The sequence below is a fragment of the Eucyclogobius newberryi genome, unplaced genomic scaffold (genome assembly GCF_026437365.1).
Source record: "Eucyclogobius newberryi isolate DKJ021-1_F unplaced genomic scaffold, fEucNew1.0.hap1 SCAF_19, whole genome shotgun sequence".
Taxonomy (NCBI): domain Eukaryota; kingdom Metazoa; phylum Chordata; class Actinopteri; order Gobiiformes; family Gobiidae; genus Eucyclogobius; species Eucyclogobius newberryi.
The window spans coordinates 33693348-33712444 of NW_027315823.1; the positions used below are offsets into that span (position 1 = coordinate 33693348).

General features: G+C 44.1%; 1 protein-coding gene across 1 annotated transcript; it reads left to right on the top strand.

Annotated features, from left to right (window-relative positions):
* Nucleotides 1-11217: 11217 nt before the first annotated feature.
* Nucleotides 11218-12861, top strand: LOC140366316 (E3 ubiquitin/ISG15 ligase TRIM25-like). Its single transcript, XM_072452984.1, has one exon. It carries the CDS (start codon nucleotides 11236-11238, stop codon nucleotides 12832-12834), a length of 1599 nt encoding a protein of 532 aa, XP_072309085.1. The 5' UTR covers nucleotides 11218-11235; the 3' UTR covers nucleotides 12835-12861.
* The last annotated feature ends 6236 nt before the right edge of the window (nucleotides 12862-19097 follow it).

A 19097-nucleotide genomic window follows, 5' to 3' on the forward strand; every position in this document is an offset into this window, starting at 1 on the left:
AGACACTGTTGATTCATTTCTCCCTGTGGCCCTCAGAGGCAACTGTTGTTGTGATTTTGGGCCTTACAAAAATAAATTGATTTGATTTGATTTGATTTTTGGGATGTGTTGAGCCATCTCATTTAGAAAAGCTTCACTGTCTTTTACAGAGAACTTTGAAGTGTAAAGTTGGCCATAAAACTTAAACATTTCTAAAGATATTGTTTTTTCATCTGAAATTTCTATATTATCAATTTACAAAGATTGAATGTTATTTTTTTCTCTCCATCTTTTATCAATTTTGCCCTGGATCTAATAAATGCTCTTTGGGCTTTATGAATATAGATTTGATCTAGAGTAGATTGAAAATTTAGAATTATTTGCTTATCTTTGAACAGATTTGTTGCAGTTGTTGCTGTTGTTGTTGTTGTTGTTGTTGTTGTTTTATGGCGGTTGGCATCCGAGTGTTGCATTACCGCCAGACTTTATTCCTCAGACTTCGTCGTAGTCCTTAAAGGTCCCATAACATGCAAAATCGACTTTTCAGAGCTTTTAACCTTCTTACATTGCTATTTGTGCTTCATATATGTACCCAGAGTGTTTTTTTGATTGATTCCCGCAGTTTTTAGCTATATTACAGACTATCTCCTTTCCTCGAATCTCCAAACTGACGGGGGGTGTTCACAGAACCACGTCATAATCACAGGCACGCGTCACCATTTTTTTCTTTCTACTAAAAGAAATGGAATATTCTCTGACTTTGTATTTTAGGAACTCTCATTTCAAGTTCCTCATTACAATTGATATTGTTAATAATGAATTTAATGTTTTTGCAATAATCTTGTAAATAAATAACACTGGTCAGTCAAAGTGGCTGCAGAAATATTTATATTATTATTATATTATATAATTTATATTTATATTAGATTGTTTGAGATCTAGTGGTCAATTCTAGATTTCGAGGTATAGTTCGAGCTAAACCATCAAAATTGAGCAATGTCGGAATTAAGGTGTCTCCAAGCATCAGTTAAGTTCAAATCATTGCAAAAATCATTAAATTGCATATTAGAATGAGTTGCAGTATATTGATATTGATCGGCCTTAAAGTGTTGTTGCTCGGTGCTTCCTGCTTCCAGAAAATTCCTCTGGACCCAAACACAGCTCCTACCAGTCTGTCTCTGTCTGATGGAAACAGAAGAGCAACAGTTGAGGGAAGACCAGAGTTATCCTCGTCATCCAGATGGATTCAGTTGCTGGTGTCAGGTCCTGAGCAGAGTCTGACGGGCCACTGTCACTGGAAGGTGGAGTGTTGTTGTTGTTGTTGTTCTTGTTGTTGTTGTTGTTTTATGGCGGTTGACATCCGAGTGTTGCATTACCGCCAGACTTTATTCCTTATTGGAGCGGGACATGGGTTTATATAGCAGTTTCATAAAGAGATATTTGGATACAATAATAAAACCTGGGCCTTAGACTGTGAAAACCAGTCTTTAATTTCTGTTTAACTCAGTTCAGTCCCAGGTCTCAGATCCGGTCTCGTCCAGAACTGGTCCACAGTGCACGGGTTTTGGCGTTTTACAGTGTCCCTGAAAGTACCATGAGCCTCTTTCACAGAGTCCAGTCCACTTTCACTAGGATTTTATATATATATATATTATATATATATATATATATATATTTAAAAAAACTAATCATAAACCTTATTTTTAGGCTTAGAAGACTCTTTATGAGGGTTGTGTTGGAGTCACCTTTTCTGAGTAATTGAGCGTCTGCGTGATGTCACGCAGGCACTATATGTTCTTGTATTGTGAGTGATGTCACAAATTTTGTATTATTATATTTTCCATGATTTTCCATTTAGCCAGTTTCAACTCCTTAACGCTTCAACCGATTTCAACATGTTATACCTCATTGTGATCGCTTTCACAGTAGTACGTGTGCTATTACTTTTGACATTTGAAAAACTTGTACTTTTACAGAATTTGCAAAAGTATTAGTACTCCATTCAGTCAGTTTCAACTCCTTAACGCTTTAACCGATTTCAACAAGTTATACCTCATTATGATCGCTTTCACAGTAAGTGTGCTATTACTTTTGACATTTGAACAACTTGTACTTTTTGCAGAATTTTCAAAAGTATTAGTACTTTTTCCCCATTTAAATGAATTTGGGCATTATGAGTGTTGTTGTTGTTGTTGTTGTTGTTGTTTTATGGCGGCTGGCATCCGAGTGTTGCATTACCGCCAGACTTTACTCCTCAGACGTTTCGCAGTCCTCAGACTCCGTCGCATGAGTGTCTGCGGAATTCTTTAGACTTTATTCTTTAGAATTTTGTGACGGAGCCAGTCGAGCGAGAGAGAGAGAGAGAGAGGGGGGGAGAGGGGGAGAGGGGGAGGGAGAGAGGGAGGGAGAGGGAGGGAGTGGGAGAGGGAGGGAGGGAGAGAGAGAGGGAGGGAGGGAGGGAGGGAGAGGGGGAGAGACTTTATTCTTTAGGCTTTATTCTTTAGTTGTTTGCATGTCAAAAGGCAGAAAATAAAACACATCTGGACACCAGTCGCCATACAACAACACTGGAAGAAGAACTGCTAGGACTACGAATAAAGTCTGGCATCTAAGCAGCTCTTTTGGTAAACCTGCATCCCCCGTAGGCAGAGCTATGTTCTTCCCCACAGTTACAGCACTTCAGTTTTGCTCCTTCGCAACACTTCCCATACTCGTGATCTCCTGCACATTACCAGATCTTTGCTTCCCTCTGCAGACCGCTGCAATTATGCCCAAAGTGCTGGCACTTAAAGCAACGCAGGGGCGGTGGAACATATGGCCTGACGCTATAGCACATGTACCCAATGAACACTGCAGGGGAATCTAAATATGTTAACCATTACCATATTATATAATCAACTATATTCATTTTACGAAACTGTTTTACGAAACTGTATTAAAAGTATAACCAACTATATTCATTTTAGACTGTGTTACACTTGGGTTAACTCCTTATACACACAACACATAGTCTATTGTTTCATTTGAGACACTCACTGCTCCTTTTGAGACATTTTTTAATAAGGATGGACACCTTCCCGGAGCAGCTGCAGACTTCAAGGCCACAGACGTGCGAAAGAGCTCATGGAAGAATACTGGAAGGAGGCGTCAACCGTCATATTCCGCCTAATATCTGAATGTTATAAATATAACGCGGAGCAGGGATTTCGGCGCGTCCGGACCACCCGTGTAAGACGTCTCACATTCGTTAGGGACATTTTAGGTAGGCGCTCCGTTTATCTGTATTAGTCTTGTAAATGGCAGGGATTAAACATCTGACTGATTTTAACTTTCTGATTCTTGCCCCTTCTTTCATAAACGAGCACGCCGACAACTTGGTGACCTTGACGTGATGAAAGATTGGGACTAAACTGCGGAAAACTCGACGACCATCGGACGACCATTTATCGTCCTCGCGGTCCGTGGGCCAAGGAGTGTCGTGTAGAAGTGCCCTTTGGCCTTTAGCCTCAAAGATTTTATACAATGATTAGGGAAACATATTCTGATCCAGCCGCCAGCACTTCCGGCCTCACACCATGGACTACCACTGATGGACCAGAAGAATGGTACCAGAAGTGTTTGAGTGGACAGACGTGACAGGAAGAAACCTAATGAGATATTCAAATAGGAAAATAATATACATGAATGTTAAAGAACATCTAAATATGAACCCTCACCTCATGGATGGTGATGACGCTTGGTTCAGGAGAGTCGTGGTGCATGCTTTGACTTAGCAAGGAAGGTGACAAATCAGAGAAACAGAAATTGCAGGAACAGTTACTAAAAATTAAAGTAAAAGATCTAAAAAAAGACAAAGTACATGAAAAAGGTGGAGGCTTTAAGGGAGGATTCAAAGGAGGCTTTTGAGGAGCCCGAGGTGGAATAAGTTGTGGTCGAGGATTTCAGACTGATCAACAATGGGAGGAAGGAACATGCTATTGCTGTGGATCTACTGACTGTTGGATGCGAGCCTGGCCACAACCAGCTCCTCACCGTGGAAGATGAGGAGCCCCCACTGGGCACAGGCCTCGACCTGATGCACGACAAAATGCTGAGACTCCCACAGTGGGGTTACACTGGCCACGAAGACAAGGAATACTATGGGCGTCCAGAGAGGCAGGAGCTATGTCAAGCAGAGCCTATGCTCCATGTGAAGGTGGAGGGACAAGCTGTACCTATGCTGGTGGACACCGGAGCCACACACTCGTCCATCAACTTCCCCCTCCACCGTAAGACTCACCAATCTCTGCCATGGACTAAACCTCTACACACTGACATTGAACCTGCTTGAACGCAATCTCCTGATGAAGACTGGAGCCTCTGTTTTATGCTCTGATAAAGGACTAATTGTTGCATTTCTGGATGGACAATCTGTATGCTGCACTGCTAGTACTGCTACTGGACAATAATTAAGGCAATACCAAGAGACACAAACTTTTGCTAACATTTACTGGGCCCACCTGACCGACATCACAGAAGGCGTGGCTGCACAGTACCTGGCATGGAGACCCTGAATTGACACTCTGGCATCCTACCACGCACCACAGGACTCCCTCCATTGCACTCTGTTTTATGACAGGTTTGATAATGATGTATTTCAATATAAATTTGATGTTAAAATTTCCAGACATACTAAAACTATTGCATTTGATCAAATTTTGGTAGGAAAAAGAAGGAGTAGCTGCTTATTGTCAGCTGATCAAAGAACATTTGGATTGGTATAGAATGTCTGAGGGTAGCGTGTCACACTTGTCCCTGGCGGTCTCACCGGCTCATCAGGTGAAAGATTTAGGACTGATTGGCATCACACTGAACTACCCCCAGTTACAGAGACATGGTCTGGGTTGTGAGCCGGTGGTGTGCTGGAACTATCATCACCCAACAATGAACACTCCAATTCTACCTGTACCTGGAGACGGACCCCTCTAAATTTAGACCTACTTATTACTTTAGGAAAATTAATGAACTAGTCACTGAACCCCCTTGCACTCGACCCGTACAGGAGTTTGCAAACATTGGAATCATCTTATACGTGGTTTACCACCATTGAGTTGGCCAATGCCTTTTTCTGCATCCCGCTGTCTCCTGGGGTCCAACATGTTTTGGCTTTGTTTTGGGTGCGAAATTGCAATACACTAGATGGACACAAGGGTTTAAATTAAGTCCTGGAATCTTTAACCAGGCGCTTTCAACTTTTCAGCTGCCAGAGAGTCATACTGATGCAGTATGTGGATGATCTCCTGCTGGCAGCTCCCATTGTCTCAACGTGTCTGTCTGCCACCAAACATGTCTTGCTGAGGCTTCACAAGTGCGGCTTTAAAATCTCTCAGAAGAAGCTACAATGCTGTAGGAGATCTGTGAACTTCTTAGGATGAACAGTGTCTAGTGTAGTTAATTGTATCTCTCCTGAACATATAAACATGATCCAGACCCATCTTAAACCCATGACTGTGGACACATGCTCTCTTTTCTTAGCCTTTGAGACTACAGTCGCCTGTTCATTCCAGACAATACAATGGTCACTGCCTCGTTGCGTGCACTTATTCGTGAGAAACGGATGAAGAAGAACACTGCCACCTTGGACTGGACTTAATTTTCTGTGGAGGGTGTCAACATGGCTGACAACCTCAAACCTCTCTTGTGAGGGTACTCCTCATGACTTTGTTTCTCTTACTAAGACCTTGGCCAAGGCACAATATGATCTCTCTTTCAAACCTCTAACTGAAGGCATAGTTTTCTTTACAGATGGCTGCTGTTTCAGGAAGCGGGACGGCTACCTGTCTGCTGCTGCCGCTGCTGTTGTTAAGGCTGAGGGAAATTCTTTTGTTGATTGGTGTTCTTCTACACTCTGACTACCCATTTGCACACGTGCAGAGATCTTGGAACTTTCAAGGACTCAACTGACCAACCGGTGACTATCTACTTGGACTTTGCTTACGCCGCGGGCGTCATAGTCACTCACCTGGCAGAATGGAGAAGAAATTATTTCAAAACAGCTAAAGGGGGTCTAGTCAGACATCCAGATTTACTCAAAAGGTTAGATTATGCACTTGTATTGCTCTCAGCTATTGCTTTTGTTATATGCCCTGCCCACACCAAAAGACAGGACTTTGTTTCCAGGGCCAGAGGCCCAGATTGCCTGGCCAAGAGAGCGGCAGGTTATGTCGCCTTAGATGGTGAGTAACTTTCTGCTCTCCACATTGCTGCTACTTACATTATCTACTGACATCATTGTCAAAGCCCAAGCTGACTGTTAGTCTGAAGAACATGCTAATTGGACACTATCACTGTTATCAAGATGAAACTGGCCTCTGGCGGGGTCCCAAAGTCTGTTCTTTCACTGGACCTCTGCTAGACGCTGCATTAACTGAAATACATGGTCCAGAAGCGCCGAAATCCCTGCGCCGCGTTATATTTATAACATTCAGATATTAGGCGGAATATGACGGTTGACGCCTCCTTCCAGTATTCTTCCATGAGCTCTTTCGCACGTCTGTGGCCTTGAAGTCTGCAGCTGCTCCGGGAAGGTGTCCGTCCGTATCAAAGAATGTCTCAAAAGGAGCAGTGAGTGTCTCAAATGGACTATGTGTTGTGCGTATAAGGAGTTAACCCAAGTGTAACACAATCTAAAATGAATATAGTTAGTTATACTTTTAATAGTTTCGTAAAACAGTTTCGTAAAACAGTTTCGTAAAATGAATATACTTGATTATACAATATGGTAATGGTTAACATATTTAGATTCCCCTTCAACACCTTACTAGGCAGGCATTTACCTTCAACTTTTATCATTACCGACAGGCTGTCACATCTTACCCCAAACCGGCCACCTTCAACCGCCTAGCTTCCACCACCTTAGCTCCAGTCAAATTCCCCTTTGCTTGATCCACACACATCGTCGTAGGGACGTCTACGATAACTCCTCTGACCGTGCTTCTTTCAGCGTCAGACACAAGAATGTCCTTTCCACCCAGACGTTTAGTTCCAATCGCCTTCTCTCTGCTGCGTGCTCGGACCTGCCCCCTTCCGCCCCCGCCAGTCAATCCGACACCCCATAATGTCCAGGAGCTGGAAGAGCTAAACATGGTTGAGTGGGCAGAGCTTGTTGTGATCTGAGTCCATGATTGGCCATGGGCAGTTGTCCGTTAGCATAGTAAGGTCCAGGCCGCATAGTGGGGAGAAAATGTTGTGGTCTGGGTACGTGGGGGGTCGGTGCGTGATTTGCTGTGGGAAGTTGATCGTTAACATAAGGTCCGGGCTGCTGTAGTGCAGCTGTGCAGTCTCTGACAAAGTGTCCGAACTGTCCACATGTGAAACACGCCCCCCTACGTTGTTCTCGTCTCCCACGCCCACGCCCACGGCTGCGTTGGTGATGCCCATCTGGTCTACCGGAAAAAAATGTCAGTGTGGCCTCGTGTTGTTCCGTAGCCCGTTTCTCTTCCTTTTTTTTTTGTGTCTTTGAGATAAGCTTTTGCGCATGACGTGCATATCTGCGCAGGTCATCGAGCTTGGGCTGGTCAAGTCCACCAATATACAACTTTTCCACTTTGGCAAAAATGTCTGGAAGGATGCCAGGGCAGAGGGCCCGACAAAGGCTTTCTTCATATGCTGAGCCCGGTGTGTCTACCATGCCACTCTTTTCTTTATACAAAACGGAGAATCTATGAAAATAGTCGTCTGTGGTCTCGTCTGGCTTTTGTTTACACCCCAGGAGGGCTTCAGGGTCATATTTGATTAGAAAGGCCTCAGTGATGGCCGTATTCAGCCCCTTTATAGCCGCAATGTATCCCACATTGTGTTCATAGACTGGTTTGTCGGCCCGCATGTCATTAGGTGGAATTTCTCCTTTAATTTTTGCAAAATCGCTAGTCCTCAGAGCAGATAGTAAAATTTTTCTACATTCTAACCCGGAAGGTCTTAGCTCTTGGCAAAATTCTTCGAATTCTCTAGCAAATGTAGTCCCATTGGGCACTGGGTCAGGCAGGGCTTTGGAGTTGGCCAGGACCTCTTCTGGGCTCCAGGGTCTATAAACAAACATCTGTCCCTCCGGGCCTGCCACCTCCACCATTGGCAAGGACATGTGTGGTCCAATATTTTGTCCTGTCCGTAGAAGGTTAGTCCAGTCCTTTTCTACTTGAGCAGGTTTGGGTTTTTTGTATTTTACTTGCGTTGGCTCGATGCCCCCTGTGGCTCCGTCCTCCTCGAGTTCTGGTGGTGGGTTTGGGTGGGGTCGACCGCTGGGGTAGGCGTCCAGGTCGGTGTCGAGCAGCGCCGCAGAAAGACCGGTCAAATCTGGATAAAGAGAAGGCATAGACGAAGTGATCCGTTCTCCCAGTTGTGGCGGTCTGAGTGTGAGTGCGTGTATGCGTGGGCGCGCACCAGCCGTGTGTGTGCTGGTGTCTGCTATGAGATAAGGGTTGGCAGCAGTATGTGAATATTGCGGCGGTTTTCGACTCTCTCCTTCTTCCTCACATTCAACCTTCACAGTCAATTGTTTACATAGTCTCTTTCGCTCACGTGACTCAGCTTCCGTCTCCCATACTTTTACCCACTTCTCGTGTTTCCGCACCCACTTAACCGACTCACTTGATACTTTTTTAGATTTTAACAGCTTCTCTTGTGCTTCCTCTAAGTTTGTTTTAAGTTTTGCAATTTGACTCATGCTTAAAGACCCTCCTACTGGGAACCCATATTTTTCAGTCCAGATCGGCAGGCATTCTAAACACTCCGCCCCATACTTGTTTGACATTATCAACATTACTGGTGTCTCAGGAATTTTTACACACTTCGATTGATTTTTCCCCATTTTGTAACCGTACGTTAAGTCAAAATCACAAGTCTGTGTTATGCTAAATCGTACCTTCCACTCTTCTTTAGTCTAGGGTCCACCACTCGCTAAGACTATTTTTACCCCAGGCAAAACTAGACTACAAGACAATTTTTAAATTGCTTTAGCTAGTGAAATAAGTGGGCTCTTCTTTGCAGTGGCCTTCTGCCTTCTGATTATGGTTATCTCGAGTGTGTTATAAAAACAAACAATGTCCTCCTACAGACACTAGTAAATGTAACTTTAGCAAAATATCACAAGAAATATTCAAAACAGATCCGAGAGTAAAACAAAGAACCAAAAAAAATTACAAAAACAGATTAATACCCTATGATTCGACCTAGTTGAGAGAGACAAAAAAAAAACTCACCGCGGTGGTTGTTTTCGAATCCGAACGTCGGCGCTCCTCTCCTCCGGGCCGGTGACGCAGGCCTCCCGTCTCAAACCGTGGAGAGTGGAGGCTGGAATGTGGTGTTCCAGGTGGCCAGCCCTGCTTCACACGAACCCCGAAAAGATGGACCGCCGCCGAAGGATCCTGTTCGTGACGCCAAAATTGTTACGGCAGTTTCCTGTAAACAATGATCAAGTAAAGAGTAACCAGGCAATAACTTGAAGCAGAAACAGAGTCTCTCGGTCTCTCTCAAAAGGTGGAAGTTTATTCACGTGCACAGTGGATAAACACCCTCACTTTCCCTAAGACAAGTTCGTTCTGTCCCTACCTAACTTTACAATTTACAAAGTACACCTTTTATAGGTGGTAACAAACATAACATAATCACAACCCAAATCAGCTCAAAAAGAGATAGACCAGACTATCACGTCTGTGACGGTTCCAGCCATCTCTTCAGAGGTTTAATCAAAGACCATTTCCACACTGAATCCGGTCCTGACGCATTAATTGATGATTAAGAGGCGCCGGACAGTAGATATTCAGTATAATCAGGACCTCATATTCTTATCCCATCTGCACACAGGAGAACAACAAAGATATTAATTCCGTGACATGTCATGGCCTAAAACAACATTAGAATGACATGACATGACCCATTTTCTGCCATTACAGTCCTTGCACACGACCAGCAGCGAGCCATCACTAAGGACACTCGCACAGCTACATTTAGGCTCTTTGTCAATGCCACTGCATTCCACTCCTTGAAGGACGCATTATTCTGTGCAAGCTTTATGAACACCTTACACGTTGAGCCCTCATCCCCGATATCAGCTGCTCACTTCTAGAACCCTCGGACAAGCTAAGGGACTTAGGCTGCTCCTCCTCGCTGTCCAGAACGCCACCGACCATCGATCTACTCTCCTCCGCCTTCTCCTGTCTCTCCCACACGACTTTTTTTTTCTTCGACTTCGCCAGGCTGGCCAGGGACCTGCATTTATATATATATTTTATATATATATATATATTATATATATATGCCTTTGGCATCGATGTTCAGTGTAGTTGTTGTCCATCCATCCATCCATCCATTTTCTACCGCTTGTTCCCTTTCGGGGTCGCGGGTGACTGGAGCCTATCCCAGTGACTTCGGGCCTTAGGCGGGGTACACCCTGGACAGTGGCCAATTCGTCGCAGGGCTAGAGCCACCAATTTAACTTAACACATGCATGTCTTTGGACAGTGGGAGGAAGCCGGAGAACCCAGAGGGAACCCACAATAACACAGGGAGAACATGCAGACTCCACCCAGAGAGAGATCATGTGATGTTGGTCTGGTCCGGGAATCGAACCCATGATCTCCTTTTTGGGAGGCAAGAGCGCTAACCGCCTTTGCCACCGTGCACAAGTGTAGTTGTTGTGTTGCTTTTTATGGCGGTTGGCAGTCAAATGAAAACGTGCGTGGTGTCCCGCGCGTTGAACCAAGTCACACGGCAGTTGTGCTTATAATGGCGGCTCAAGTCGCGTTCTCATTTAAACACTTGGATACCAGCCGCCATAAAACACCAAAGAAGAAGCAGAAGAAGAAGATTTTATTTTATTGACGTATATTTGCTTTGAAGTGTATTTCCTTTAAGTGCTTCCGTGAGAGCAATGTGTTATATTTGCTTTGAAGTGTGTTTACTTCATGTGTTCTTCTAGACCTGTCTGTGAAGGTTCCTCCTGGTTAAGGTCTGCCGTGTAGGGGACTCTGGATTAAGGGCTGCAGCCAGACACTTGAGTTTGTTGGGCCATTACCAGACAAAACTAAGTTTTTATGACATTTGTTGGTTTTCACTTTGGATATTTATTTCAAAAACAACTTGATGACAGATCCTCAGATCTACAGAGAGCTGTGGGTGTGGGCTGGCTCCTCCCACTGCTCTCACTCTTAATTTTCATGCATTAATTTTAAGTTTCATTTGTGTCTAAGTCAAACTCTCAGTCGTTCTGATACAGGAGAGATGGCACAGAAAGCACTTGACCAAGAAGCTTTTTTCTGTCCCGTGTGTTTGGATCTATTGAAGGATCCGGTGACTACTCCCTGTGGACACAGCTACTGCAGGAACTGTGTCCAACACCACTGGGACCAAGAGGACGAGAAGCAGCTCTATAGCTGTCCCGAGTGTCGCCAGAGCTTCAGCCCTAGGCCTGTCCTCATTAAAAACATCATGTTAGCAGGTATAGTAGAACAGCTAAAGAAGACTGGGCTACCTGCGCCCCCTGCTGACCATTGCTATGCCGGACCTCAGGATGTGTCCTGTGATGTGTACACTAGGACGAAGATGAAAGCTGTCAAGTCCTGTCTGCAGTGTGTGGCTTCATACTGTGAGAACCACCTCCAGGCTCATTATGATTCTGCCACATTACAGAAACACCAGCTGGTGGCGTCGTCCCACAAGCTCCATGAAAACATCTGCTTTCAACACCAAAAAGTGATGGATTTATTCTGCCGCAGTAACCAGCAGAGCATCTGTTACCTCTGCTCTGTGGACCAGCACAAGGACCACGCCTCAGAGGGGGCCCTGCTGCTCCAGAGTCTCCTGGACAAAGAGACAGATCAGAAGAGGCCCAAACAGGAGGAGGCCCAGGACATCAGCAGCTCTGCCCACACAGCAGTGCAGCGCAGCATGGACAGCTTCAGAGAGATGGCCCGTCTCCTGGAGAAAAGATGTTCTGAAGTGGAGCAGCAGATCCTCTCCCAGGAGCAGACCCAACTGAACCAAGTCGAAGAGCTCCAGGACCAACTGCAGCAGGACGTGATTGAGCTGAAGAGGAGCATCTCTGAGTTAGGCACACTGTCCCTCACTCCGGATCATAACCAGGTTCTACAGCTCTACACTTCACTGTCCACAGACACACAGAGCACAGAGCCATCCAGGATTCAGACAGGGCCCCGGAGATACTTTGAGGATGTGACCAGAGCTGTGTCAGCACTCAGGGACAAACTACAGCTCACACTGAGGCCACTCGAGATTTTACTGTCACTAGATGAACCCAGCTCCAGAGAGGACTTCTTACAATATTATACAGAAATCACTCTGGACCCAAACACAGCTCGCACCCTTCTGTCTCTGTCTGATGGGAACAGAAGAGCAACACGTATGAGGAAATGCATACGTTATCCTCGTCATCCAGACAGATTCAGTCCCTGGTGTCAGGTCCTGAGCAGACAGAGTCTGACGGGCCGCTGTTACTGGGAGGTGGAGTGGAGCGGGGAATGTTTTTTTATAGCTGTTTCATACAGAGATATTCAGCGAAAAGGAAACTATTTTAAATGTGGGTTTGGATACAATGATAAATCCTGGGCCTTAGTCTGTGACAAAACCAGTCCTTCATTTCGGTTTAACTCAGACGAGTTCCAGATCTCAGGTCCGGTCTCGTCCAGAATAGGGGTTTACCTAGACCACAGTGCAGGGGTTTTGGCGTTTTACAGTGTCTCTGAAAGTACCATGAGCCTCCTCCACAGAGTCCAGACCACTTTCACTCACGCTCTCTACGCTGGAGTCTGGATTGGCTGGAATTATCCTGGAGACACAGCACATTTCCCTAAACTCATATAACAACTTTTTTTCCCACAGTTGAGGATTGAATCTTATATTTTTTACTCATTAGATAAAGGTTTAAAAGACTCTTCATGAGAGTTGTGTTGGGGTCACCTTTTTATAATGGTCTTGGTTTAAATTAAGACCACATATATTCAAATTGAAGAAAAACTTGTTTGTGGAAATTTACATTATGTTGAATAAAAATAAGGTTTGCTATTGTAACATTAAATTCTTATACTTGATAAAATATGACACGTGGAGAATCAAAATCATTATTTTTATTTGTGTTCTCTTTGTGATTTCCAGTGTGTTTTGTGTTGAGTTTGCAAAAGTGTCTTAGTCACAGAACAAGTCCATCCTTTGACAAATAAAAACAGACTTTGTGCATTATTTAAGGGTTTGTCCTCACTTCAAATCATAAATCACATTACTCTTACCGTTACTTTGACTTAAGTAGTAGTTTTCTCCCAAATACCTTTTACTCTTACTTTTTACTAGTGATTTTTTTGACCCACTGCCTTTTTCTTCCCCACGAGTGTAAAGGCATTTAAAGTTACTTTTGAAGGCACTCTTACTTGAGTAAACATTTTAGATTCTCACCTCTGCTTATGAGAATGTTCTGTGTTTATTATTATTATTATATTTATGGTGGTTGTTACGCCCGGATAGCAACCTTAGCGGCGATGACGAGGACAGAGCAGAGCTGAGACGAGTTCAGATAGTGCAAACCCACATGCATTTTATTTACAGTGATTTACACACAAAATAATAAAGCATCTGTTAGCATGTTCACACAGCACCGACCACATGAGCAACTGCAACCAGGCACCTTTTATAGGCCACTGGGTTAAATGGACACTCCTACTCCGAGGACCAGGTAAGTTACTAATCTTTCTAAAACAGCAAAGATAAAAGCTAACTGTAGAAAAACAGTGTCAATGTACATATTTAAATTTAATACAAAAATATGTTCTTTATTTACTGTGCACAATTTCATCCTTACCATATATTTTTTAACAGTTAACTCCCTAAAACACCCCTCCTATTTTCCCACAATGTTCTGCCCCGGAACCTTCTTAAGGTGCTTCCGTACATGTGACGTGGTTGGGCTCCCGGATGTCGCCGGATGGAGTCAGATTGTGACGAGAGCGAAATTCAAAAAAGATCAGAAACAAAAAAAGAAAAGCAAAGATGATGGAAAAATTGAGAGAAAAGGGAGCACGTGGAAAGTCACGAACAAAGGCGATCTTTTGTGTTGGAGGTCGATCGGTGAGATGGAGAGGTCGAGGAGAGAGCGTGACGATCGAATTTCTAAAGCACGTGGAGGAAAGAAATTGAGTGTTTGTGAAAAATTAAAAGCGGGGTTACTTAAATATGAGAGGAATAGAAAGGACGGGGTTTCCTTAAGAGAAACTTGTAAAAATGTGAATAGTGATAAAAAATATGCGGTTGGAATGATTTCTGTGACGAGAAAGGATGGAGTTTTCAATGATCAACATGAAGTGGGAAGATTTGTTAGTCAGGAGGTGGGGGAGGTGCAATCAGTCAAGATTACAAGGAGTGGAATGGTGATTATTGACTGCACAAATAAAAATCAGAGAGATATCGCCCTGAAGATCGAGAACTATGGAACTGCTAGTGTGAAGTGTTTTGAGCTGGATGGAAAAACAAGAGTGAAAGGTGTAATAAGTGGGGTCGGTACTGTGTTGAATGAAAATATGTTTTTGAGTGTTGCTGATGTATGGGAGGTTAAAAGGTTGTCTCGATTTGTGAACGGAATGAGAGGAAAGTGAGTCTATTTGTGTGACTTTTTTTTATGAGTCACTACCTGCAAAAATGTACCTGGATCATGAAAGAGCACCACTCCGGTGTTACTCCTGTCAGGAATATGGACATGTGGCTGCAGTGTGTAGAAGAGAAGATGTGCAAGATGTGGAGAGAATGATTGTGAATTTGAGAAGTGTGCGGAAGAGGAAAGTGTTATAAAATATTTGCACTGCAACGGGAATCATTGTGTGGGAACTATGAGCTGCCGAGGAGAAAACTGGAGGGAAAAGCGTGTAAAGTAAGGACTGAAAACAAGCTGACATATGCTGAAGCTGTAAAGAAAGTTAAGGAAGGTGTGGAAAATATTGAAGAAACAAAAGTGCAAAGATTCCATCTCTGTGGATGAAAAAATATTTTTTGGCCTTCATTGTTATGGTCATGAATTGTGCATGTGGACTTCAGGGAAGGTCGGAACGAATAAATGTAATTCTTGAAGCAGCAAGGAGTTCCCTTTTGGAACGTTAAAGATGCCACCGGGGAAGAACTGCACCAGATGTTAAGGGAAGGGGTTGCACATACAGCGGAATAATGACTCTTTATGATGGACTGGGTGGGGTGAGCGCTGTATATAGACATAGCATCAAGTAAAACGCAAACAGTAGATGGGGGAAATGCACCTAAATGATGAGTGCCACTTGCCATAAAACAAAACGAAGAAGAAGGGGACTCTTTTGGCCGGCGCACCTAAAATGGCTGACACATAAGGTAAGTTAACATTTCATATTGTTAGACTGATCAGTTACATAATATTATACGTCTTGGCCGTCCTGCGTTTTTGCGGCGCGACTCCTGCGTTTTTGCGGCGCAAATCCTGCGTTTTTGCGGCGCGAATCCTGCGTTTTGAGCATCAGACGCGGCGCGTCGGGGGCGTTTGAGCGTCGGACGCAGAAAAGTTGGACAAAGCTCAACTTTTCTGCGGCAAACACGGTGCAGCAGCCAATCAGATTACGCTCCGGTAATGTGCTATGCACTCCCCTGAAGAAGACCCAAAACAAACCCTACAACGATAAAAAAGCAAATAATGATATTGAATAAACTCTGCTCACCTCTGAAGTATCTGCGGATCCCAGACAAGCCCCGGAGCCCATCGCCTCCGTTTTTGGACTTTGTAAAGTTAATACACCAAACCCACTCCCTCAACCTCGTCCGCCATTACACCAAGAGAAAAGCAACACTGAACAACCCATCCACTGCGCATGTGCGCTAGACGCCTCGGATGCGCGTCTGCTGGTGAGTGTAATTTTCGGACGAGCGTCCGGGGTCCAGGACGCAGGTCCGAGGCGTCTGCCTTGAAATGTACAGGAGTTGGACGCCCGTACATCGGGCACGAATTTGAACAAGGTAATGGCCGCCCTACTCCCTGAGCCTAACCTGTAGGGGCCTCTAGTGGCCGGTGGTAAACTCTGCATCCCCCCCAGTCCGCAAACATATAAAGGGGCCTCCACACCGCGGCGGCAGAAGCGTCCAGTTTACATTCAAAGTCTATGTAAACGCGCGTCGAGCACGTAGTGCGTTTCCCGCGGTGCGATTTCTTCATTTTTGCGGCGCAATTGGTGCGTTTTCGCCAATCAGAGATGACGTGCTATGCACGACCCGGAAAAAGACCCAAAACAAATGATGATATTGACTAAACTCTGCTCAGCTCTGAAGTATATGCGGGTCCCAGATGGGCCCCAGAGCCCATCGCCTCCGCTTTTAGACTTTGTAAAGTTAATAAACCAAAGCCATGGTCCGCCATTAAACTCATTTACACCACGAGAAAAGCAACACAGCACAACTCGTCCACTGCACATGTGCACAGGACCACTCGGACGCACGTCTGCTGCTGAGTGTATTTTACGGACATGAGTCCGGGGCGTCGAGAATGCGCGTCCGGTGGGTTTGTCTTTCTAATGTACATGCGCTCAAATTCTGCGTCGGGCGCAATTTGGCCGCAGCGGTCTGTACGAGGCTTTAGCATGATTGGTTGACCAACTCAGGCCTCTATCCAACGGCCAGTCACAGGTTCATAACGTTTGGGCAGGTTCCTCGTGCGGCTCAGCGGAGGGGCCTAGGACAACAAAAGCGAAGACGGCAATGCTGGGAGTGAATGCAGGAACAGGGTCGCCTTGGGTCCCGCGGCCAGAAGCCGACCCATCGCTGGTCGTCGGAAGGCGGGTGTCCGAAGCCATGTCGTGGGGCCCGTCATCAGCTTGCTGAAGCGACACCGGGCCCGCAAGGACAGAATCTGGTTCCCGTGCCATGGTCTGGGGTGAAGGGGGCAGCAGTGCACCTGGCTTTCGTGCAGCGCAGGGGGTTGCCCGTGTGAAGGCACGGAGGAACCGCCAATTGCGCAAGGTCAGACGCCCCGACCCCACAACTCTAAGACAATACTGGTCGTGACCTAATAACGCCACAACCACCCCTGATCTGTCCAATTTTTGTGGACTCGGGCCCTGCGGAGTCAGGGCCTGGAGTAACGCAGCCATAACGGGCGGCTTCTGATGCACAAATCTGTGATTAGTCAAGAGAGCAATGGCGAGGGCCGCGGAAACATCTTCAGTCGAAAACGCACAGCCAGAGACAGAGCATTCCACAATAACCATGGCTTTTTCAAGAAGAAACACACTCCTCAATGTCAGGTAAGATATTTAATGACAGAGATGAAGAAGCCCTGCAGAAATAAAAATATAGCAGCGTAAGCTAAAGCTGGTAGATTCTACATCACACAACTATCTCTAACATAGATAATAACAATAAAGAACAAACTTACAGACATTAAGTAGAGCAGCGAAACACAATCATGTGAAACGAGGTCTGAGTCCAAAAACAAAATGAAAACAAAATACCCAGGAGCCTAACCTGTAGTTAGTAGAAACTCTGCAGTTTAAAAACAAAGAGCATGTCTTGAAACTGAAATGTAAAGTTGGGGATAGATTTTTGAACGAACCCAACAAAATATTTCCAGAGGGTTGTGGACATGACCAGAAGAGGTGAGTTAACATTTCAGAATTTGACTGACAGAATGTGCGTTAATGTCTTGAGGTTGCTTTTAACTGAGTCCTACAACAGAATCCCTCTAAGAAGAAGAATTTGCAATTTACACCTTATAATGACAGTTTAAACACTCCTTTAACAAAATAAACATGTTGTCAAGTGTAATTATTTGTCAAATCATAACTATTGTATGATTTCAATGAATTTTGTGCCTTGTTTACAGTCTGGTTGCTAGGTGTGAAAAGACTTTAAACAAGATTTTTAAAGGCGGTCAATTGAAGTACGAGCCAAAATTATTCTTAAATTCTGTTTTTGAGGGCTATTTTTTAATGGCTAATGCTGCTAACGCCTAATATTGCTAACAGCTGATGCTGAATGGTCTGATATTTAACAAGTGGGTTTCAGGGAAATTATTCATTCCTGATTTGAAGATTTTGTGAGGACCTTTCAAAAACATGTTTGTATTTGAATTGTGCTGTTGCTATAACAACAGAGGACCGTTGCCATGCAAAAAAGAAGGAGTCCTCATGCCTGAATCCCATGAACAAGAGAAAAAACAGGGGACTGGCTCTGGACTCCCTCAAATGTAACCGGACTAGCCGAGTTGCTACATGATCGAGGGCATCTGTGTCGAACGCTGTGTCTATAAATGTTTCTTTGTTCTTTTTTTAAGGATGTTTTGGCCCTAAGGCTGTGTTGGACATAACAGTTTTAGGTTAAAATGACAATGCAAGAAGGGGAGGACATGCAGCAAACAAAAGAAGAAGAAGAAGAAGAAGAAGAAGAAGAAGAAGAAGAAGAGTGGATTACAATAGTCACAATAATAAAAGCCTCCACATTCACTCAGCACCTTTAGAATCAGTGTGTCCAGCCAGTGCCTCCTGTAATACCTGAACCAGTGTTACGTCTAATTACACCTTAAAGTCGTGTTTCATGAGTTATGATATATGAAAATGTGAGTAAATTTGGAAGATTGTGATGTATTTACAGTATTTCTGTTTGTATCAGTGTACGTTTATGAAAACAAACAAACAAAGATATAATGTTACCGTTTTCCATTCAATTATTTTATGTAGATCTTAAGCAGATATTTTAAAATGTTTCATTTACAACTGTAACTTGACAAGGTTTAGTTTTTCTTATTCCCTGTTTTATTTTACGTGACAGGGAAAGTATATTATTTTTTAACAGAAAAGCAGAAATAATAATAATAAAAATCACACATTTAGGAAAAAATAGCACCAGAATCAACAGAACATTGGTTCTGTACCATCATTCTGTTCCTATTCTCTCTTTCAGATGAAATCCTTCCCTCTTTCCCATATCACACCCTCCCATCATCCACATTATGGGAGCAAGTGGGTTTTTGCCAGGCGTGAACATGTTAGTTTGTACATAATTATGACTACACTAACTCTTTACACTTAGGAGCCTCTTTTATTATCTTTTGTTTTACTTGTGACTTTAAACTGGTG